Consider the following 24,906-nt stretch of genomic DNA (forward strand, 5'->3'; position numbering starts at 1 on the left):
CCACAGAATGAGACGTCGTAAAAACCCAGAGCTCATTACATTCTATCAGCGCTACTAGGCGATGGCTATAAAAACATATCAATGGGCTAATTTTCAATAAAAATCATAGGAAGGCAATAAAGTAACAATAACGTAGTAATAAAAAAACAATTATGGAACACTTTACCCCGAAAGCTTCACAAATCAGAAAAACATTTCCAAAACTAAAATACCTGTACAATAAAACCAGCCCCTTTAATGCAACAAAAAGCTACTGAGTCTCTGAGAAACACATGGCCAGTCTCCGTTGCAATTCAAATTGCCATCGCACATTCGATAGCTTCTAATTCAAGTAACAAAACAAAGAAGGCATTAAGGTAATTGAATCCTTTCAAAGAGAAGCACTGGCTATAAAAAGCTGAATCTCTGCCCTGCATGTGTGAGTGTGCCTGCTCTCTTCGGATGCATCCCAAATGGCATCATATGCACTACTTTTGAGCAGAGCCCTATGGGCCCTAGTCAAAAGTAGTGCACTAAATAGGGAATAGGGTGGCATTCGGGACGAGACCTTCCTCTGTGAACAGATCGGTAAAAACAGGAGAGATGTAATCGGGGATGAAACTGTATCCGCGGCCTTAAATACAGCCATTTCCTCCGTCCGCACACTGACAGATGACTGAGGAGAGGAGAGCCATCTACTGCAGTGTGGAGCCGGAGCCTAGAGCGGCTGCAGCCCCGGGGCCACGGCACTCCCCACCCTCTCACCATCACCATCACTACCCGGTCTGGGAATGATTAAAAAGCTGTTTGGGAGCGGAGGAGAGGAGGAGCGGAAGAGAGGGCCTTGCACTGTGGGAACCTGGGCTCTCTGCTCACTCACTGAGGAGCAAATGGAAGTGAAAACAGAGGAGACCACAGTTCAAAATAGAAAGAGAAAAAAAGAGAAGGAATATAAAAAGGGGAAAAGGTTCCCAGTTTTCAATGCTAGCCAAGTGTCAGGTATAAAACCAACTGAAGCTCACGTATAGAAGAGGCTAACAAATGAGATTCTGCATCTCAGAAACTGTAATAAAATCCATGTAGTTCCACACCGCCTTTTGGAACACAGGGTGAAGCTCTTTAGTATTTGTAGCAGAAGAGTAAGACTGGAAAACAAACATATTGTTTGCGATGTAAAATTCAAAGGATTTCAGGATTTTAAAAATGGAATGCAGATTGCCACTGGCTAAATAGTGTATGGTAGCATGTTAGTGCCATAGTTGCTGTAGTGTGTGACTGATTGTACCAGGCTAGAGAACACAGTTCCACCTCACATTACGTTACGTTAAGTGAGAGAGACGGTGCTGATATGCTGGGCATCTGGTCTCCACATGTTTTCTCCTGACCTCTAGCTCTCTCTCTCTGCTACAGTATCCGCTGTTACTGATTTGAACAGGGCTCATGTTCGGCCAGTCTTCTGAGGATCTGCTCGCACCGCACTCACGTGACAAAAATAAATACGGAAATCAAAGCAGATGTGTCAGGAAAGTGACATCAGGTAGGAGGGGGAAAACTCTGAACTGATGGGATCTTCTATCTTGTCTAACTGAGTTACAGTACAGTAAACTCTCTGGTTACTGTTACAGTGGGATGGAGCATCAGATGGTTTCTACCCCTGCTGTCTTTTTCTTCTTCTGCGCAGTAGGGCTCCAAAGGGGCTAGGCTGTGATTGCAGGGATTTGGGGAAAGCCCATTGTTTCCTGTTTGAAGGGAATTAGGCCTGACATGCTTCTCCAGGAGGAAGTAACATGATCCTTCATGTAGAGGCAGAGAAACAGAACCCAGAACCTCTGTCTATGAGCTGACCTGCTGAACCTCTGGTTATGGGCTGACCTGCAACAGAACCCAGAATATTTAGCTATGGGCTGACCTGCAGCCAGGGGAGGGGGCGTGGCTCAAGAGCTCAGATAAGAAAAGCTGACAATCTGTGGTGTCTGGGAGTGTTTCACCTTGAAAAATTATCCTATTGGTTCAGGGTTCCTGAATTTCATCGTTTTAAATTGTTTGTTACACACAAGCATCTTGTTCCTCTGCAGCCGTCCATACTCCCAGACGTCAGTAGGCGACAGGCAGACAGCAGTATTGTGGCGTCTCAATCCAGGCTGTAGTCTTTTATCTGCTCTGCTCTCCTCATCTGGAGGCTCTCTGTCAGTAAATCTCCCAGGCTCCACTGCAGATCCCCTGTGTGTTTAAGCTGTTACAAGAAACAGAGCTGTTTGACCTTCTCATTCACCAGGCCGTCTGTGAAGAGATACACAGAGTTTGCTGCCCGTCCAAACCCCATACAGCCCCAGCCCCATACAGCCTTGTCCTTGCCCCATACAGCCCCAGCCTCAGCCTCAGCCCCATACAACCTTGTTCTAGCCCCATACAGGAAAGTCACTACTGATGGAATCAGATCAGGATTAACAAGTTCCACTGTGCCCATCCCTGCCAGTGCTGCTGGATAAAGCTAGCTGTGGTTCCAACTCAGGCCAAGCAGATCCACTTTCAGCCTCTCTGACAGGTCGATATCTCAGGCTGGGTTTCATCCCAGGAGTCCCTAATGGCAGGAACTATTGGAGCCGCAGTAATACTATCTGTGTCGGGTGGGGGGAATAGGGGGGGGGTGGGTGACTCTGAGGGGGGGTATACGGCTCGCTGACACTCCCAGCCCTCAGTAAATCCAGGAGCTGGGAAGAGAAGGTAGACATCCCAGAGCCACAGTGCTAGGTTAGCCTCCAGAAAGACAGACAGACAGACAGACAGAAGAGAGAATAAGATGCAGGGAGCATTCCCTCAGAAACTTGAAAAGATGAAAAGAACAGCAGTAACAGCATGATTCACTACTGCAATGCTCGGGCGGTTGTGTGAGTAGGGAGAGAGGAATGCTCCTTAATCTCAGCCTTCTAATAACAGATGCATGGGTATGTATGGGATCTGAAAGGCTCCATACTGCAGGATTGGCCGGCTGCGACGCTGCAGGGGGCTCCGGACACCGTGTCACCTACTGCAGCCTCCATCCCTGCAGACTGGATACTCAGTGAGAGAGGCACCACCTAATGACTTCCTTATGGACTGACTGACTGGCTCTGCAGACAGAAGGTATGTTAACTATCTCCTGTTCTGTTCTAACTGCTACATTGGGACTGTGACCCTTTGAGAAGTAAGAGGCTGAACCAATGATTTATATATACACTAGATGACTGATAGAGGGCGATGTCTTGGCACTCCCCCACCATGTTGGAAGCTATAGAAATGCATTTATTAATGTCTTCATTCGTTTTTGCCACATTTATTCTATTTCAGACACCTTAATGCATACTTTTTTTAATTATATTATGTGAGCTAAACATAAAAAAAAAAATTTCCTTAAAGTATATATTTTTTTGATTCCTACTGTTACTGTCCTCACTACAAGAAAAAATAATAAAATACATGTAATTTTGTCCTTGAAACATTTCTTTTAAATACTGTATAATTCCATTCATTCCTATGTAGGACAAATCCTTCTGGGCAGTGCCAATATGGCCGACCGGTGGCTTCAAAGCCTCTCAATGGCCAATACTTTGCCTTCAGAAGTATTCACACCCCTTTACTTTTTCCACATTTTGTTGTGTTACAGCCTGAAGTTAAAATTCATTACATTTAGATTTTGTGTCACTGATCTACACACAAAACCCCATAATGTCAAAGTTGAATTTTGTTTGTAGAAAATTGTAGAAATGAATACAAAATGTAAAACGTTGAAATGTCTTGAGTCAATAAGTATTCAACCCCTTTGTATGGCAAGCCTAAATAAGTTCAGGAGTAAAAATGTGCTGAACAAATCACATATTAAGATGCATGGACTTATTCCTTGTTCAATAATAGTGGTTAACATAATCTCTGTACCCCACACATGTAAGGTCCCTCAGTCGAGTAGTGAATTTCATGCACAGATTCTACCGCAAAGACCAGGGAGGTTTTTCAAACCTCGCAAAGATTAGCAGATGTAAAAATATATATATATATATTACACATTTAAAAAAGCAGACCCTGAATATCCCTTTGAGCATGGTGAAGTTATTAATTAGGCTTCGGATGGTGTATCAATACACCCAGTCACTACAAAGATACAGGCGTTCTTCCTAACTCAGTTGCCGGAGAGGAAGGAAACTGCTCAGGGATTTCACCATCAAATCAAATCAAATGTTATTTGTCACACGCGCCGAAAACAACAGGTGTAGACCTTACAGTGAAACGCTTACTTACAAGCCCTTAACCAACAATGCAGTTTTAAGAAAGATTACCAAAAAAATACCTAAAAATAAATAAATAAAGTAACAACTAATTAAAGAGCAGCAGTAAAATAACAATAGCGAGGCTATATACAGGGGCTACCGGTACCGAGTCAATGTGCGGGGCCCCCTGTTAGTCGAGGTAATTGAGTCAATATGTACATGTATGTAGAGTTATTAAAGTGACTATGCATAGTTAATAAACAAAGAGTAGCAGCAGCGTAAAGGGGGGGGGGGGGGGGTGCAATGCAAAATAGTCTGGGTAGCCATTTGATTAGATGTTCAGGAGTCTTTTGGCTTGGGGGAAGAAGCTGTTTAGAAGCCTCTTGGACCTAGACTTGGCGCTCTGGTACCGCTTGCCATGCGGTAGCAGAGAGAACAGTCTATGACTAGGGTGGCTGGAGTCTTTGACAATTTTTAGGGCCTTCCTCTGACACCGCCTGGTATAGAGGTCCTGGATGGCAGGAAGCTTGGCCCCAGTGATGTACTGGGCCGAACGCACTACCCTCTGTAGTGCCTATCGGTTGGAGGCCGAGCAGTTGCCATACCAGGCGGTGATGCAACCAGTCAGGATGCTCTCCATGGTGCAGCTGTAGAACCTTTTGAGAATCTGAGGACCCATGCCAAATCTTTTCAGTCTCCTTAGGGGGAATAGGTTTTGTCGTGCCCTCTTCACGACTGTCTTGGTGTGCTTGGACCATGTTAGTTTGTTGGTGATGTAGACACCAAGGAACTTGAAGCTCTCAACCTGCTCCACTACAGCCCCGTCGATGAGAATGGGGGTGTGATCGTTCCTCTTCTTTTTCCTGTAGTCCACAATCATCTCCTTTGTCTTGATCACGTTGAGGGAGAGGTTGTTGTCCTGGCACCACACGGCCAAGTCTCTGACCTCCTCCCTATAGGCTGTATCGTCGTTGACGGTGATCAGGCCTACAACTGTTGTGTCATTGGCAAACTTAATGATGGTGTTGGAGTGGTGCCTGGCCATGCAGTCATGGGTGAACAGGGAGTACAGGAGGGGATGAGGGCCCTGTTGGGTGTCTGGAGCAAATCCCTCTCGTTCGACTCATTAAATAAAAATTATTCACTGTTCTGAGTAATCGCTGTTCTGATGTCCAGAAGCTCTTTTCGGTCATAAGAGACGGTAGCAGCAACATTATGTACTAAATAAGTTACAAACATCGAGAGAAAAAAAAAAAATAGCACGACTGGTTAAGAGTCCATAAAATGGCAGCCATCCACACTGGCACCATTACTCACCATGAGGCCAATGGTGATTTGAAAACAGTTACAGAGTTTAATGGTTGTGATATGAGAAAACTGAGGATAGATCAACATCATTGTAGTTACTCCACAATACTAACCTAAATTACAGTGCCTTGCAAAAGTATTCATCCCTCTTGGCGTTCTTCCTATTTTGTTGCATTACAACTGTCACGATCGAGGTAAGGAGTAGACCAAGGCGCAGCGTGATGAACAAACATGACTTTAATTAGTTAAAGCACGAAACAAAACAAGAAACGACTCGTGACGTCCACGGTATCAATGACCGAACACGGAACAAAAACCCACAACCACAAAGGGAAAACATACAGTTAAATATGGCTCCCAATCAGAGACAACCAGCCAACAGCTGACACTCGTTACCTCTGATTGGGAGTCACTCAGGCAAACATAGAATACAACAAACTAGAATGAACACCAACACAGAAATACACACATAGAAATGAACACACCCTGGCTCAACATAATGAGTCCCAGAGCCAGGGTGTGACAGTACCCCCCCCTAAAGGCGCGGACTGCGACCGCGCCTCAACTAAACAAACCAGGGGAGGGCTGGGCGGGCATACCTCCTCGGCGGCGGTTCTGGCTCCGGCCTTGACCACCACCCTCCAATAAACCCCCCATAGTGCCCCTGGTCCAGTCTGGCCCCGCCGGCTGGAGCAGGACTGGACTTAACAGGAGCGATCCTTACCAGGCTGTCGACTCGCACCCCTGGCTTGGTGCGTGGAGGAGGAACGGGCCTTACCAGGCTGACGACGCGCACCCCTGGCTTGGTGCGTGGAGGAGGAACGGGCCTTACCAGGCTGACGACTCGCACCCCTGGCTTGGTGCGTGGAGAAGGAACGGGCCTTACCAGGCTGACTTCTCGCACCCCTGGCTTAGTGCGAGTGGCAGGAACAGGCCGGACCGGGCTGGCGACGCGCACCGTAGGTTTGGTGCGAGTGGCAGGAACAGGCCGGGTCGGGCTGGCGACGCGCACCGTAGACTTGGTGCGGGTGGCAGGAACAGGCCGGACCAGGCTGGCGACGCGCACCGTAGGTTTGGTGCGAGTGGCAGGAACAGGCCGGGTCGGGCTGGCGACGCGCACCGTAGACTTGGTGCGGGTGGCAGGAACAGGCCGGGTCGGGCTGGCGACGCGCACCGTAGACTTGGTGCGGGTGGCAGGAACAGGCCGGACCGGGCTGGCGACGCGCACCGTAGGTTTGGTGCGAGTGGCAGGAACAGGCCGGGTCGGGCTGGCGACGCGCACCGTAGACTTGGTGCGGGTGGCAGGAACAGGCCGGACCGGGCTGGCGACGCACACCGTAGGCTTGGTGCGTGGAGCAGGAACAGGCCGGGCTGGGCTGTCGACGCACACCGTAGGCTTGGTGCGTGGAGCAGGGACAGGCCGGACTGGGCTGGCGACGCACACCGTAGGCTTGGTGCGTGGAGCAGGGACAGGCCGGACTGGGCTGGCGACGCACACCGTAGGCTTGGTGCGTGGAGCAGGGACAGGCCGAACCGGGCTGTGGAGACGGATAGGAGGCCTGGAGTGAAGAGCGGCCACCACCCGTCCTGGCTGAATGCCTACCCTCACACACTCTGTGTGAGGCATCCGCACAGGACGTACAGGGCGGTGAACCCCTGGCCTGGTGGCCTTCTGGATCCGCCCCCTTTTCTCCTCCGTCAGCCCCGTCGTCCATGCCGTGTGCCCCCCCCTAAACATTTTCTGGGGTTGCCTCACGACCGTCCGACGACGACCCTGATCACGCCGTTGCTCCTCTCTCCGTCGCCTCTCCACTGTCTCACTCCATGGCCGGCGATCCATCCCGGCCAGGATTTCCCCCCAAGTCCAGGACCCTTTACCGTCCAATATCTCCTCCCATGTCCAGGCTGCCTGCTCCTGGACACGCTGCTCCTCTTTCGCCAGGGCCTTTCCCGGCGCTTCCTCCCATGTCCACCCCAAGGGCTGCCCCTGGACATGCTGCTTGGTCGTTGCATGGTGGGTTTTTCTGTCACGATCAAGGTAAGGAGTAGACCAAGGCGCAGCGTGATGAACAAACATGACTTTAATTAGTTAAAGCACGAAACAAAACAAGAAACGACTCGTGACGTCCACGGTATCAATGACCGAACACGGAACAAAAACCCACAACCACAAAGGGAAAACATACAGTTAAATATGGCTCCCAATCAGAGACAACCAGCCAACAGCTGACACTCGTTGCCTCTGATTGGGAGTCACTCAGGCAAACATAGAATACAACAAACTAGAATGAACACCAACACAGAAATACACACATAGAAATGAACACACCCTGGCTCAACATAATGAGTCCCAGAGCCAGGGTGTGACAACAACCTGTAATTTAAATGGATTTTTTTGGGATTTCATGTAATGGACATACACAAATAGTCCAAATTGGTGAAGTGAAATGAAAAAAATAACTTATTTCAAAACATTCTAAAAAATCAATAACGGAAAAGTGGCGCATGCATATCTATTCACCCCCTTTGCTATGAAGCCCCTAAATAAGATCTGGTGCAACCAATTACCTTCAGAAGTCACATAATTTGTTAAATAAAGTCCACCTGTGTGCAATCTAAGTGTCACATGAACTGTCACATGATCTCAGTATATATACACCTGTTCTGAAAGGCCCCAGAGTCTGCAACACCACTAAGCAAGGGGCACCACCAAGCAAGCGGCACCATGAAGACCAAAGAGCTCTCCAAACAGGTCAGGGACAAAGTTGTGGAGAAGTACAGATCAGGGTTGGGTTATAAAAAAATATCAGAAACGTTGAACATCCCACGGAGCACCATTAAATCCATTATTAAAAAATTTAAAGAATATGGCACCACAACAAACCTGCCAAGAGAGGGCCGCCCACCAAAACTCACGGAACAGGCAAGGAGGGTATTAATCAGAGAGGCAACAAAGAGACCAAAGATAACCCTGAAGGAGCTGCAAAGCTCCACAACGGAGATTGGAGTATCTGTCCATAGGACAACTTTAAGCCATATACTCCACAGAGCTGGGCTTTGCGGAAAAGTGGGCAGAAAAAAAGTAATTGCTTAAAGAAAAAAAAAAGCTAACGCAAAAGGCATTTGGGAGACTCCGCAAACATTTGGAAGAAGGTACTCTGGTCAGATGAGACTAAAATTGAGCTTTTTGGCAATGAAGGAAAATGCTATGTCTGGCGCAAACCCAACACCTCTCATCACCCGAGAACACCATCCCCAAAGTGAAGCATGGTGGTGGCAGCATCACGCTGTAGGGATGTTTTTCTCGGCAGGGAAACTGGTAAGAACTGAAAGAATGATGGATGGCGCTAAATACAGGGAAATTCTTGAGGGAAACCTGTTTCAGTCTTCCAGAGATTTGAGACTGGGACGGCGGTTCTCTTCCAGCAGTTTCCCTAAGCATACTGCTAAAGCAACACTCAAGTGGTTTAAGGGGAAACATTTAAATGTCTTGGAATGGCCTAGTCAAAGCCCAGACCTCAATCCAATTGAGAATCTGTGGTATAATAATAATAATAATAATAATAATAATAATAATATGGTATGACTTAAAGATTGCTGTACACCAGCAGAACCCATCCAACTTGAAGGAGCTGGAGCAGTTTTGCCTTGAAGAATGGGCAAAAATCCCAGTGGCTAGATGTGCCAAGCTTATAGCGACATACCCCAAGAGACTTGCAGCTGTAATTGCTGTTGCAAAAGGTGGCTCTACAAAGTAAGTTATGCACGCTCAAGTTTTCTGTTTTTTTGTCTTATTTCTTGTTCGTTTCACAAAAAAATGTATTTTGCATCTTCAAAGTGGTAGGCATGTTGTGTAAATCAAATGATACAAATCTCCCGAGTGGCGCAGTGGTCTAAGGCACTGCATCGCAGTGCTAGCTGTGCCACTAGAGATCCTGGTTCGAATCCAGGCTCTGTCGTAGCTGGCCGTGACCGGGAGACCCATGGGGTGGCGCATAATTGGCCCAGCGTCGTCCAGGGTAGGGGAGGGAATGGCCGGCAGGGATGTAGCTCAGTTGGTAGAGCATGGCGTTTGCAACGCCAGGGTTGTGGGTTCGATTCCCACGGGGGGCCAGTATGAAAAAATATATAATAATAATAATGTATGCACTCACTAACTGTATGTCGCTCTGGATAAGAGCGTCTGCTAAATGACTAAAATGTAAATGTAATACAAACTCCCAAAAAATCAATTTTAATTCCAGGTTGTAAGGCAACAAAATAGGAAAAATGCCAAGGGGGGTGAATACTTTCGCAAGCCACTGTATAGAGTGAAAAGAAGGAAGCCTGTACAGACTAAAAAATATTCCAAAACATGCATCCTTAAGTAATACTGCAAAAAGTTTTTGCAAAGAAATTAACTTTTTGTTCTGAATACAAAACGTTACGTTTGGGGCAAATCCAACACAACACATTACTGAGTACCACTCTTCATATTTTCAAGCATGGTGGTGGCTACATCATGCTATGGGTATGCTTGTCATCGGCAAGGACTAGGGAGTTTTTTTTAGGATAACAAGAAACGGAATACAGCTAAAAGCACAGGCAAAATCCTAGAGGAAAACCTGGTTCAGTTTGCTTTCCAACAGACACTGGGAGACGAATTCACCTTTCAGCAGGACAATAACCTAAAACACAAGGCCAAATCTACACCGGTTGCTTACCAAGATGACATTGAATGTTCCTGAGTGGCCTATTTACAGTTTTGACTTATATCGACTTGATAATCTATGGCAAGACTTGAAAATGCAATGATCAAAAATCAAGTTGATAGAGCTTGAATAATTTTTTTAAGAATAATGGGCAACTATTGTACAATCCAGGTGTGCAAAGGTCTTAGACTTACCCTAAAAGACAGAGCTGTAATTGCTGCCAAAGGTGCTTCTACAAAGTATTGATTCAGTGGTGTGAATACTTATGTAAATTAGATATTTTTGTATTTCATTTTCAATAAATTAGCAAAATGTTCTAAAAACATGTTTTCACTTTGTCATTATGGGGTATTGTGAGTAGATGGGTGAGAAAAATAATCAATTTTTTTAATCAATTTTGAATTCAGGTTAGAACACAACAAAATGTGGAATAAGTCAAGGGGTATGAATACTTTCTGAAGACACCGTACATCATTGGGCTTAACTAGAGGAGGTGATCAGTCCCACACAGCTTTACATGAGGTGGAGCTGATCCACTATGAGGACAGGGAGGAGATAAGGGGACAGGGAGGAGATATGAGGACAGGAAGGAGTTAAGGGGACAGGGAGGAGTTAAGGGGACAGGGAGGAGTTAAGGGGACAGGGAGGAGTTAAGGGGACAGGGAGGAGATAAGGGGACAGGGAGGAGATATGAGGACAGGAAGGAGTTAAGGGGACAGGGAGGAGTTAAGGGGACAGGGAGGAGTTAAGGGGACAGGGAGGAGATATGAGGAGATGGAGGAGGTAAGGGGACAGGGAGGAGGTAAGGGGACAGGGAGGAGATATGGGGACAGGGAGGAGTTAAGGGGACAGGGAGGAGGTAAGGGGACAGGGAGGAGTTAAGGGGACAGGGAGGAGGTAAGGGGACAGGGAGGAGGTAAGGGGACAGGGAGGAGGTAAGGGGACAGGGAGGAGATATGAGGAGATGGAGGAGGTAAGGGGACAGGGAGGAGGTAAGGGGACAGGGAGGAGTTAAGGGGACAGGGAGGAGATATGAGGAGATGGAGGAGGTAAGGGGACAGGGAGGAGGTAAGGGGACAGGGAGGAGATATGGGGACAGGGAGGAGTTAAGGGGACAGGGAGGAGGTAAGGGGACAGGGAGGAGTTAAGGGGACAGGGAGGAGGTAAGGGGACAGGGAGGAGGTAAGGGGACAGGGAGGAGATATGGGGACAGGGAGGAGTTAAGGGGACAGGGAGGAGGTAAGGGGACAGGGAGGAGGTAAGGGGACAGGGAGGAGGTAAGGGGACAGGGAGGAGGTAAGGGGACAGGGAGGAGGTAAGGGGACAGGGTGGAGATATGAAGAGATGGAGGAGGTAAGGGGACAGGGAGGAGGTAAGGGGACAGGGAGGAGTTAAGGGGACAGGGAGGAGATATGAGGAGATGGAGGAGGTAAGGGGACAGGGAGGAGGTAAGGGGACAGGGAGGAGATATGAGGAGATGGAGGAGGTAAGGGGACAGGGAGGAGGTAAGGGGACAGGGAGGAGATATGAGGAGATGGAGGAGGTAAGGGGACAGGGAGGAGGTAAGGGGACAGGGAGGAGATATGGGGACAGGGAGGAGTTAAGGGGACAGGGAGGAGTTAAGGGGACAGGGAGGAGGTAAGGGGACAGGGAGGAGGTAAGGGGACAGGGAGGAGATATGAGGACAGGGAGGAGGTAAGGGGACAGGGTGGTGGTGAGAACTTACAATGGTCTGATCACAGAGGGGTCGTTTACGAAATGAGTCCCTTTGGGTACTGTAATTTACTGAATTGTTATTTTATTTTATTTCACCTAATTTTAACATTGTCATGAAGAGCACATGTTCAATTGAATAAAAAACATGCCTATTGAGTGCCAAATAAACTAAGAGGGTTGACCGTAACAAGGTTGACCTTAACAGGGTTGACCTTAACAGGGTTGACGGTTTCATCTTAAATCAGCCAGAAATCCCCTTGTGACAGAGGGAATTGTTGTGTGTAACACGGAGAGGAAAGTTAATGCAAGCTTCACAATTTTATTTTAATTGTTAAAACATTTCTAGCCGGTTTATCTATGGTTAGCAGGGTTGACGTGTTATGCTCGACCCACTCAGTTCTCCACCATAAAACTGCACAAAATGGCCAAAAGAGTAGAACCCGTTTTACTGCTTTTACACTATGATTAATGATTACACTATGACTATTAGACATTCAATATTTATTTTGAAAAAAAAAATTCAAAAGACAAAGTTTTACCATTAGTCAAACAATCGTTCACTTCATGTCACTGGGTTGACCATAAAATGATTTAATTTTATTTTTTTTCACTTAATTTATCACTAATCAAATGAAATAAATAATAATCTTCAGAAATTACTTGATCAAAGCAACAAAATAACTAGGGCTTTAGAATGATGGTGAAAATGTTGAGAAATGTTGGGGTTCAGTGGGTTAAAATCTTTTGAGTGCACAGAGGGAATTTTGTGGTCTACATTAAAGGGCACTTCATTCCAAAATTGAATATTGGTGCACAATCTCTACTTCAAATATCAAAGGGACGCAAAAGGGACTCATTTCGTGGAACAACCCAGAGAACTGGAGCTGGAAGCAGCCTCATCTTTAGAGTCCATCACAGGGAGGAGAGGAGAGGTTTGGAGGTGAGAGGGAGAGAGGGAGGAAGAGGTAGAGACGAGAGAAGGGAGGGAGTGGAGGGAAGAGAGGGATGTGTGAGGAGGAAGGAAGAAGCAGAGAGGGAGAGAAAAGGAGGGAGATGTGAGGAGAAAGGAAGAAGCAGAGAGGGAGAGAAAAGGAGGGAGATGTGAGGAGAAAGGAAGAAGCAGAGAGGGAGAGAAAAGGAGGGAGATGTGAGGAGAAAGGAAGAAGCAGAGAGGGAGAGAAAAGGAGGGAGATGTGAGGAGGAAGGAAGAAGCAGAGAGGGAGAGAAAAGGAGGGAGATGTGAGGAGAAAGGAAGAAGCAGAGAGGGAGAGAAAAGGAGGGAGATGTGAGGAGGAAGGAAGAAGCAGAGAGGGAGAGAAAAGGAGGGAGATGTGAGGAGAAAGGAAGAAGCAGAGAGGGAGAGAAAAGGAGGGAGATGTGAGGAGGAAGGAAGAAGCAGAGAGGGAGAGAAAAGGAGGGAGATGTGAGGAGAAAGAGAGAATCTCACCTGAGAGCAGAGCAGCATGACTAGTTCTACTACGGAGGTGCTGGACTTCATACACACCAGACCTGGCGGGGCAGACAGGACAGGGCAGGACAGGATGGGACAGAGAGTTAGAAGCAGAGTTGGCATACAACACACAGGACAGTTTGACTGGGCTCAACAGTTCCTAGTGCCTTCATATATGTCACTATGAAACCTCTTCAATGACAGGTGGGATGGGCTAACATTGTACTCATTAACAGAGAAGAAGACAATCTGGAGGACTCATTATGGGCTGGTTGGGCCAGGGCCCGTTGGCATGGTTACATAAAGATGTCAGTCAGTGTGATTGACAGCATGAGTCAACAACCAGGGATGAGATGACAACATGTTGATAAACACACAGACAGAGACCATCTCATGCATGTCAAACACCTCTTCCGTTTTACCGTTCATGCAAAGAAAGAGCTTGCCAGGATTGGAAATGGGAAATTACCTTACATGTACAATAATAAAACAATATAGATGCCTACAAACCACTGAGATAGAGACAAAGTGACAAAGTGTGGGTAACAAATGGCACCCTATTCCCTCTATATTGCATTAATGTTGACAAGAGCCCTATGGAGTGCACTACATAGGAAATAGGGTGCTATTTGGGATGGAGACAAAGTGGACTGTTGTATAATGTGAAGAGTGTGAATCTTCCTCCTGTTCTTGCACAGCACTGAAACAGTCAGACTCTAAGACGGTTGTAAACAGGGGATGTGACCCTCTCTAGTTCACAGACAGCTACAGATGACCTATTACACACAGGCGCACACACACACACACACACACACACACACACACACACACACACACACACACACACACACATACACACACACACACACAGCTACAGTCCACCACGGCTGACCTCTTGTGACTGCAATGACCAGTTCTCCCATCACTCAGCTCTCTCTGACACAGGGGGTCAGGTGGTAGGGTGACCCTGGCCCCTAGCGACCCCAGCTGTACTCTGGTATGCTGGCCTAATGACCATGGACTCTGGCCGTATGCTGGTACGCAAACTAAATGTGTTCTATTTTAACAGGCTCTGCCTCTCTGACCAGGACTTTCCTGTGAGCAGGGCAGGGTTAAATCATTGAGGTGAATGTGGCATTGTGGAGCAGTGTGCTGGTAGGGGTAGGAAGGGGGAAGGAGAGGAGAGGCAGAGGCAGAGAGAGGAGAGGTAGGAAGGGGGAAGGAGAGGAGAGGCAGAGAGAGGGGAGGTAGGAAGGGGGAAGGAGAGGAGAGGCAGAGAGAGGAGAGGTAGGAAGGGGGAAGGAGAGGAGAGGCAGAGAGAGGAGAGGTAGGAAGGGGGAAGGAGAGGAGAGGCAGAGAGAGAGGAGGTAGGAAGGGGGAAGGAGAGGAGAGGCAGAGAGAGGAGAGGTAGGAAGGGGGAAGGAGAGGCAGAGAGAGGGGAGGTAGGAAGGGGGAAGGAGAGGAGAGGCAGAGAGAGGAGAGGTAGGAAGGGGGAAGGAGAGGCAGAGAGAGGGGAGGTAGGAAGGGGGAAGGAGAGGAGAGGCAGAGAGAGGGGAGGTAGGAAGGGGGAAGGAGAGGAGAGGCAGAGAGAGGGGAGGTAGGAAGGGGGAAGGAGAGGAGAGGCAGAGAGAGGAGAGGTAGGAAGGGGGAAGGAGAGGCGAGGCAGAGAGAGAGGAGGTAGGAAGGGGGAAGGAGAGGAGAGACAGAGAGAGGGGAGGCCATCACAACGACAGCTCTGTTCGCCCAGGGGCCTCCCTCTCAACTCCAAGTGTATCATGGGCCAGGGGCCACTGACAACATGTCTAGAGAGGGGGAAGGAGGAGAGGAGAGGGGGGTGGGTGAGGGGGAACTCGGGGCACGACCCCGGGTAATTTGAGTGATGTATGGCTGGTAATTACTACTAAATGGAGAGACTTTCCACCAGGGCCCTGATTCAGCCTGGGAGGAAAAACAGCCTCCTTTCCTTGGTAAAGGTCTGGGCAAAGCATCTCAAAGTAGGGTGCTGATCTAGGATCAGGTCTCTACTGTGCATGTAATATTATTCATAATGAACTATAAGGTAAAACTGATCCTAGACTTGATCCCAGCACTTGTATGAGATGCTTTATTAATACTGGCTCTATTGTGTTGGTGAAGTGTGTTGTGTTTGCCTGGTCTGTACATGGTCTGTGCTCAGCGGTCAGGTGTGTGTGTGTGTGTGTATCTGTCAGCATGGCCAGTGTTCTGACAGACGGACAGACAGGCAGAGTGAAGGGATCAGACAACATTCATACCTGTCAACTCTCCATTAATTGTTTCTCCTGTGTCTGTGTGTGTGTGCCTGTGTGAGTACATGTGTGTGGGCATGTGTGTGCGTGCGTGGTAGCCCTCTCTGGGCTACATTACTAGGCATCCAGCAGTGACACAGCAGCCAGTGGACAGCCAGAGGGACAGGAGAGGACAGACAGACTGAGCGACGGACGGACGGAGGGACACACAGTTGGAGGAGTAAAGAGAGAGACACTATACAGCACCTATACCTTCTATGAGCAGCTCCTGGCCATGGCTTCCCAAGAGGGTCCTAGAGAGGAACGGCGCAAAGTCCACAAAGATCTCCCTGAGCAGGGGAGCCACCTTCTCCAGCGCACGCTCCAACTTAGCAGTGATACTGTGTGAGAACAGAGCAGGGAGAGGGAGAGAGAGAGAGGGGTGGGGGGTGAAGAGAGAAGACAGAGAACAGGGAAAGAAAGAGGGGGGGGTGAAGAGAGAGAGAGAGAGAGAGAGAGAGAGAGAGAGAGAGAGAGAGAGAGAGAGAGAGAGAGAGAGAGGATGTCAGAGTGGAAGAGACAGAGAGCAGAAAGACAACAACAGTAAACAGATGAGTATAAGGTTGGGTAGGGTTGTGTGGTGAGCAGAGCAGAGCAGAGTAAAGCCCTCCATCTGGGTTAGTACATGAGAGTTAGAACATCCTTTCACACACAGCAGAACACTGCATCCAGGGCTCTAAATTAAACAATTTAATTGGTAGCACTGGTAATTTAGAGAATAGATCAAAACACTTGGGTGAACTGTTGGAATCATAGATATACAATGATTATTCTAATTCTATGATTGGTGTTGTTTGGCATGACAACAAATGAAAAAGCCACGTAGGAGTTATGACAGGGTAGGAACCAAAATGTTGGTCAGTGTTTCCCAGGGGACCCTAATCACATTTGAATAGATGTTGCATTTAGACAAACGACATGCTAATCTACACCACCACTGCTAGCAACCTGTATTAGAGGTAACGTTTGCTTTGCCCTAGCTAGTGCATTTAGCTAGCTAGTTAGCGATTAGCATTAACGATTAGCATTATTTCAAGGCACATGCCAGCTTCCTTAGACTAACTAACTCATTTTTTGCAGAGCAAGATAGACAAAGTAATAGTATAATAGAGAAAACGTGGATTCATATTAAGAAGCAACGTGGAAAGCAGCATCCTTCATGTTTTGGAAGAATATGTTGAGTGCATGAATTGACAGCATGCTGAGAGAATAAATAGCATGGAGGAACTGTGTGTGTGGCCCGGGAACTGGAAGCAAGCAGTGTAGAGATGAGTGTTGCAGCTAAATATTGTTAGGTATTGCATTTTTGGTGGATTTTCTTTTAGTCGCACTGGTGTTCCCAAAATAAAACTCCAGGTCGCACAGCTAAATATTTTGTCGCATATGCAACCAAATTGGTCGCCGTTTCGAGCCCAGACTGTGTCACACAGCCTAGTAGAGGTCTTCACGAGTCCACCCGAACCTGAATACTCGAGACCTGAGTGGGTCCAAAATGTAAACTTTTCCCTTGGGTCTGGGTCGGGTATAGTTTGATTGTCATCGTGTCTCGGGTCTATGTAACTACTGCTGATAAACCCGAGTGGACCCAAATGGATCCGACCATGACTCTGCACAGCCTATAGCATACTTATTTTATGCTAATAAGGTGGATTTATTTATTTATAGAAGGCTTAGCCAACATATAAAACCCTATTCGTTAACCAGAAGAGCAACTTGGCTGATAAACATATATATTTTGTCACTCAGGACCAATCGGGTCGGGTCTAGGTCTAGTTGTCGTCGGGTCCATTTGGGTTCGGGTCTGACTGTTCTCGGGTCCGGGTCCCCCTTTTTTTGAAATTATTGGGTATGTTCAGGTCCGGGTCTTATTGTCCTCGGGTCCATTCGGGTCAAGGTCCAACTTTTTGGACCCGAGAAGACCTCTACAGCCTAGTGTCTAGTAGTATCTATCTATCTATACAGGAAGCATCTAAAAGCAGAGAGATACTGCCTTGAGCCTGTAGCCTGTCCACTAGTATAGAAACATACAGAGACAGACAGACAGACAGACAGACAGACAGAGAGAGAGAGGGGGAGAGAGAGAGAGGCTTGGCCTAGGAGGGACTAGAAGCAAAGTGTCTTCTGCCCCTTGGCCTCCTGGGAAGAATACGAAGGTGAAGTGATGAGTGCATCAGTGAGACAGTGACACCTGTGTGAGCGATGTTAAACAGTGCTTGCCTATGACACTGGCCTGCACCTCTGGGGGCCATCTCTGTCTCTGTCTCTGTGTGGCCCCCCGGCAGGGACCAACTAAAGACTCTCAGATCCTGGTCCACCTCACAGAGCAACGCACTGAAATACACAGAGATTGCAGCAGTCACTATGACTGATTCCCAAATGGCACCCTATTCCTTTTATAGTGCACTACTTTTGACCAGAGCCCATATGCCTATTGTCTACCATAACAAGCTACATGTCAGTCTGACTGAACTAAATTGAGAGTTTGGTATGATCACACACACAGCTCTACAACCGGTGAGACACACACACACACACACACAGCTCTGCAACTTGCCACTTCCATCATTGACTCCACGGTTACGGTAAGTGATGTCGGTTACTGCTGCCATGGCAACAGATTTGCAATTCCTTTAGAGGGGGACAGGAGGGAGAGAGAGCGAGAGAGTGTGTGTGTGTGTTTGTGTTGAGGCTGTGGGACTGCGAGACAGAGAGAGAGGTACTCAGGCTCTCTGCAGCACTAGAGATGTCTGTCACAAACCATTACAGGTGGGGACGAGGAGTCAAGGTCACAACAGCATCCACACACACCTTAACCCGCTACACACACACACACACCATTTTCTCTGAATTACCATTCACACAACACCACAGGCAGTGGTTACATGCTGATAGAGAAAGACATGCACTGTTCTGTGGCTCCAGGTGATATATGGTGAATATGTCTGCAGCACTGAAATGCATAATCCGCCTACTACACACACACAGTACTGTCACACCCTGACCCTACCTCATGTTCTCCACTGTGTCTTCAGGCATGGGTGCCACCGGCTGGACTGCAGGCAGGTTCTTACTGGTGGCCCCGTTGACGAAGGATGAGGAAGAGGTGGAGGAAGAGGAGGCCAAGTCTGTAGCTCCTGCAGGGAACAAACAAACCAACCAACGTCACACTGGGAGAAGTATAGTGTATAGTATACAACTATACACTATACAACTCTATTATATACCTAAGTATAGAAATATACAGTATACAACTCTATCATATACCTAAGTATAGAAATATACAGTAAACAACTCCATTATATACCCAAGTATTCAACTATACACTATACAACTCTATTATATACCTAAGTATAGAAATATACAGTATACAACTATATTATATACCCAAGTAAACAACTATACAGTACAGTACACAACTCAATTATACACCAAACTATAGAAATACACAGTATACAACTCCATTATATACCCAAGTATACAACTATACAGTACAGCATACACTATACAGTATACAACTATAGTATATACCCAAGTATAGAAATATACAGTTTACAACTCCATTATATACCGAAGTATAGAAATATACAGTATACAAGTCCATTATATACCCAAGTATACAACTATGCTGTATATTATCTACCCAAGGTCTGTTTCAGTTACAGGGCCGACCTATAGGAATGACATTGTAAGTATATGAATGTCTAATGTCCAATTCACTATAATTGGTTGTTCAAACGTGGTGCATTGTAGTTACATCTGTAGAATTTATTGTTAATAATTTCATGAGTTATCATAACTCAGTCCAATATTGGGTTACATGTTTAATATGATACGATTAAGATGTTTTCCATCTATCATCGTTCCAGGTATCACATGCATGTCCTTGAGTTCATGGGTCACGTTGACAAAGAACATCTACAGAACAGAACAGAACTGATGAAATCATGGGGTCTGAGGGAAGGAGGGAGAGAAGGAGGGAGAGAGAAAAAAAGAGAGAGTGGGAGAAATAGGGGATGAGAGAGAGATAGGGAGGAGGAGAGGGGAGTGGGAGAGAGAGAGTGGGAGGGGGGAGAAAGAGGGGGTGAGAGAGAGATAGGGAGGAGGAGAGGGGGTGAGAGAGAGAGTGGGAGGGGGGAGAAAGAGGAAGGTAGGTAGGGAGAGAAGGATTATAGATGGAAAAAGAGGGAGAGAAAGAGAGAGGAGGAGAGAGGAGAGCTACTGGGTTTAGCTGAAAGCACACTTTGACTCTGTCACATTTCTCACATTCCTGCTGAGGGGATAGGAACATTTAATAGGTGTTGCAGCTCTAATGGTCTCTGTATTAAGTGGCTTCTTTCAGAGGCCTGCTGCATCATGGGACCATTGGCTCAACAGCACAGAGCAGGGCCTCAGGGGAGTGGACAGTCAAATGGAACCCTATTCCCTATTTAGTGCACTACTTTTGTCAAGGCCTACTCCTATATTCCATATAGTAGTGCACTAGGTATGGAATAGGGTGCCATTTGGGACGCACACTACACTACAACTACTACTACACTACACTATTCTGGTCTCAACAAATTAAACTGATAATAAAAGAACAAGATACCATTTCTCAGAGGTCATTGAATGCATTTCAACCTGAACTGATTGTATTATACTTAAGCAATAAGGCCACAGGAGGTGTGGTATATGGCCAATATACCACGGCTAAGGGCTGTTCTTATGCACGACGCAACGCGGAGTGCCTGGACACAGCCCTTAGCCGTGGTCTATTGGCCATATATCACAACCCCCCGAGGAGCCTTATTGCTATTATAAACTGGTTACCAACATAATTAGAGCAGTAAAAATACATATTTTGTCATACCCGTGGTATATGGTCTGATATACCATGGCTTTCAGCTAATCAGAATTCACAGCTCAAACCACCCAGTTTATGATGCTTTATACAGCATAACCACCACACAGCAGTGTCATAGTACTGTATAGGAAGCATGGTCATGTAGAGCAGTAGAGTGCCCTCTGGTGCTCAGTATGAGTTTCTACACTCCACCATTAAACCTCAGTCATCCAGCCAACAAACAAATTGGTCGCTTCCCAAATGGCACCCTAAACTTTATATAGCGCACCACTTTTGACCAGATCCCTATGGGCCTTGGTCAAAAGTAGTGCACTACATAGGGAGCCATTTGGGATGCAAATTCTGCTCCTATTCCTGGACCGGCTTCAAAGGACACATTCCAGACCCACTGGGTTATTAAGATCTGCAGTAATTACTCAAATTAAATACTAACGAACTCCAACTAGCAACAGCTCCCTGGAAATAAACCACATTACCGGCCGAACACATTAGTATAGTATTATTAGTAACCTTGTAAGTCTGAGACCCTATGTACCATCATTCAGAGGGCTTATATGTCAGGCTGAATCTTAAATAAACCGCTATCCCTTTACCCCTACACCTAGCCCTTACCCCCTACACCTATACCCTACCCCCTACACCTAGCCCCTACCCTTTACTCACCAGCCCCTAGGCACCTCATATAGACAAGAAAGGATCAGATAGGTATAAAGCAATAATATTGGTATGGTAGTAATAGCTCCACGTTACTCAGCTACTGTAGGTTAGGTGGAATTGTCACTAGTATTACTCATACCTACCCACTCCTTTCAAGTATACACAAGTGGCTAGGCATTAAGGGCTAGGGGCTAGGGCATAAGGTTTAGTCCCAAATTGCACCCTATTCCCTACATTTGACCAGGGCCCATGGGTGTAGGCCTACCAGTGGTGTTGATCATGCTCTTGGGGGTGTTGGAGGCTGCAGCAAAGATGTTGGGGGTGGAGCCTGTTGCCAGGCTGCTGGAGGATGCGTGTCCAACCGTGTTCACAGCCAGACTGCCTGGTGGAGGCTTCTTCACTGGGACCACCACACTCCTATTCAGAGAGAGAGAGAGACACACACACACACACACAGAGCAGCTAAGTGTAGCTAATGGTGAACCAAGCATGAGTAATGCTCCCATTAAGTTATTAAGAGAAACATTCAATCATTAAAAAGAGATATAAATACATGGAAATAGACAGACTGTTCTATGTGTGAAGACACTTCTGGTTTCCTCTTATATATTTATAGACACTAGAACACATCACGAGGGAGGAAGGCAGTAAATACTGCCAGCAGGTAGTGCATCCCAAATGGCACTCTATTCTCTATATAGTGCACTACGTTTGACAAGAGCCCTGGTCAAAAGTAGTGCACTATATAGGGAGTCATTTGGGACAGAGCAGGGTCTTTAGATGACTAAACTTGTGACCTTCCCATGGTCCACTTGGAGAGCACAGAGCATACATTCAGACCACTGGGATATACTGCAGTTATTTACTCACTTCTGATGAGCAGCATGACACACACACGCACACACGCACGCACACACACACACACAGGGCCATGTCAGTATGCTGCATATTACAATGTCTGAGATATGCATCTGCTGATGGTACTGATGGCGACAGCATCATTTATTCAATACATCTGTGTACTGCTGCTTTGGTTTAGACTAGAGATCTCATTGACAGCAGCACATCACTGAGAAAACCAGCTATATATGTAATATATTTTCTAAAGGTATTCCTGGTTCATATTGAGTAATTTATCTAATAATTTATTGGAATAGGAACACAAACAATAAAAACAATCACATGCATTGTTCCATCACACTTCAGATTAGCACTAATTCCCAACATTTGTCCCTAGATGGACTTTAAAATAAAAAGGGGAAAAGCTAAGATAAGGATGTGTGCAGCTATCCCTGTGTGACATGGTTACAGTCTGATACTAGATGTTGATCAAATATGAACCTTTATTATAAATAATTGATTATCCGCGCGCTCATGAATGCTGCAAAGATTATCTAAGGCATCATTTATTAATAGGGGTGTGTTTAGTAGGGGCTGCTGTGAATAAATTGAGGATTAATCTAGTGAGGAATATTAATGAACAGGAGATGACTGTAGAGGAAAGAGAACCACAGAACGCATCCTGTAAGAACATACACACATTTATATACGCACACACATCCTCAATCATATAGATATACTGTGGAAATAGATTAAAAATATTAAACTTCCTAACATAGTCAGTTCAATTAAAACCAAACAGATTAAATCAGTTCTTCATTATAAATGTAATCACAAATACAGAGCTAGACAACATCCCAGTGTTACTGTTACTGTCAGAGAGCTGTACTACAGAGAGGGAGAGAGACAGAGAGAGACAGAGACACAGAGAGAGAGGGAGAGAGAGAGAGAGAGAGAGAGAGAGAAAGAAAGAAAGAAAGAAAGAAAGAAAGGTGTATTCAGATCAGTCGTGCTATGGTCCCATCTGGCCATCCAGTCCTGGGTATTGAAGTCTCTAATTGAAAACTCCACCTCAGAGAGACTATCACCAGAGAGGCCAGGGGACTCAGCCCTCCTCTCAACGCTCTGAGCCTTTTCTTTGTGCTCTGTTTTGATGTTGTCAGTCCCTATCAGCCTCAGGCCTGACAGCCCAGCCGTCCTGAGGCCTAGTCAGCCTAGCAGCTCATTCTGCTGGCAGGTGGAGAATAATTAGACAGCAAATTGAGGCTGGATGACATTAAAGCATGAAGGAGTCGTATGTGTGACCTGGACACTGTGTGTGAAAGCGTTTCAAAAATAATACAGAGAGCTCTGGCAACTCATTTCAGCCTGCCAGGGCATATTAGTGCTGTGAGAGGTGAGGAGGGAGGGAGGGAGGAGGGAGGGGTTAGATGGGAAGCTGCTTCTGTTTAATCAGTCATCAGGGCCCAGGGGACCTCTGCAGTCCTTCATCTGATCCTTCATCTCCTCCTCCATCTCTCCTCCCTCTCTACCTTTCCTCCCTCTCCATCTCCTTATTGCTTCTGTCCTCCATTTTTACCTTCATCACAAGTGACACACTCACACACACCAAACAGGCCCTTCCGACAGCCACACTCTTGACATGGTTCAGGGGTTTGTTGGTCCAGAACGTTCACCAGACAGAAAGATAAGGATTCTGGGATGTGAACCTTGAAATCCTGTCAGCAACAGGTTACCACAGGGACAGCACACAGATTACTGGGTTCTTATCTACTGCAGGAACGTAAACACACAACACACAAGACCTTTCCAAACACACACACACAAACACACATGGGGGCTTAGCGAACATTACATTTACATTTTAGTCATTTAGCAGACGCTCTTATCCAGAGCGACTTACAGTATTATTATTATATATTTTTTTTCCCCCCCATACTGGCCCCCCGTGGGAAACGAACCCACAACCCTGGCGTTGCAAACGCCATGCTCTACCAACTGAGCTACATCCCTGCCGGCCATTCCCTCCCCTACCCTGGACGACGCTGGGCCAATTGTGCACCGCCCCATGGGTCTCCCGGTCGCGGCCGGCTACGTCAGAGCCTGGATTCGAACCAGGATCTCTAGTGGCACAGCTAGCACTGCGATGCAGTGCCTTAGACCACTGCGCCACTCGGGATGTCTAACGTGAGTGATGTTTAGCTTGCTACTGTAAAACCATGAACGTTGCTCCTGACAACTAAACAGACCTGGTAGATAAACTGCGGCGTGTTGAGCATGCTTGACTAATGACACATTATAGTTCTGTCTTGAAGCATATATACTGGTCATCAACACAAAAAAATATATGTTTTATTGTCACATACACCAGTTTCTTGGGGTCATAGGCAGCATTCCTCCTCCTCCAAACACGGCGAGTTGAGTTGATGCCAAAGAGCTCGATTTTGGTCTCATCTGACCACAACACTTTCACCCAGTTCTCCTCTGAATCATTCAGATGTTCATTGGCAAACTTCAGACGGGCATGTATACGTGCTTTCTTGAGCAGGGGGACCTTGCGGGCGCTGCAGGATTTCAGTCCTTCACGGTGTACTGTGTAAACCAATTGTTTTCTTGGTGACTATGGTCCCAGCTGCCTTGAGATCATTGACAAGATCCTCCCGTGTAGTTCTGGGCTGATTCCTCACCGTTCTCATGATCATCGCAACTCCACGAGGTGAGATCTTGCATGGAGCCCCAGGCCGAGGGAGATTGACAATTATTTTGTGTTTTTTCCATTTGCGAATAATCGCACCAACTGTTGTCACCTTCTCACCAAGCTGCTTGGCGATGGTCTTGTAGCCCATTCCAGCCTTGTGTAGGTCTACAATCTTGT

The 24,906-nt window shown here is 46.8% G+C and overlaps 1 protein-coding gene across 2 annotated transcripts in view; it reads right to left on the reverse strand.

Moving 5' to 3' along the window:
- The window catches only part of LOC311101415 (neurobeachin-like), a gene marked incomplete at both ends in the record, with an annotated part of 295,001 nt that overhangs the window by 142,577 nt on the left and 127,518 nt on the right, over window positions 1-24,906 (reverse strand). Inside the window, 5 exons of one of the 2 annotated variants that reach the window (XM_084142549.1) lie at window positions 13,383-13,444; window positions 15,905-16,032; window positions 17,909-18,022; window positions 18,699-18,825; window positions 21,457-21,608. In XM_084142549.1, coding sequence (XP_083998675.1) covers window positions 13,383-13,444; window positions 15,905-16,032; window positions 17,909-18,022; window positions 18,699-18,825; window positions 21,457-21,608 — 583 coding nt within the window. The remainder of the gene's footprint in view (window positions 1-13,382; window positions 13,445-15,904; window positions 16,033-17,908; window positions 18,023-18,698; window positions 18,826-21,456; window positions 21,609-24,906) is intronic. The other variant, XM_084142550.1, reaches the window with a different exon arrangement.

This window comes from Coregonus lavaretus (assembly GCF_964263955.1).
Source record: "Coregonus lavaretus genome assembly, chromosome: 26".
Lineage (NCBI taxonomy): Eukaryota > Metazoa > Chordata > Actinopteri > Salmoniformes > Salmonidae > Coregonus > Coregonus lavaretus.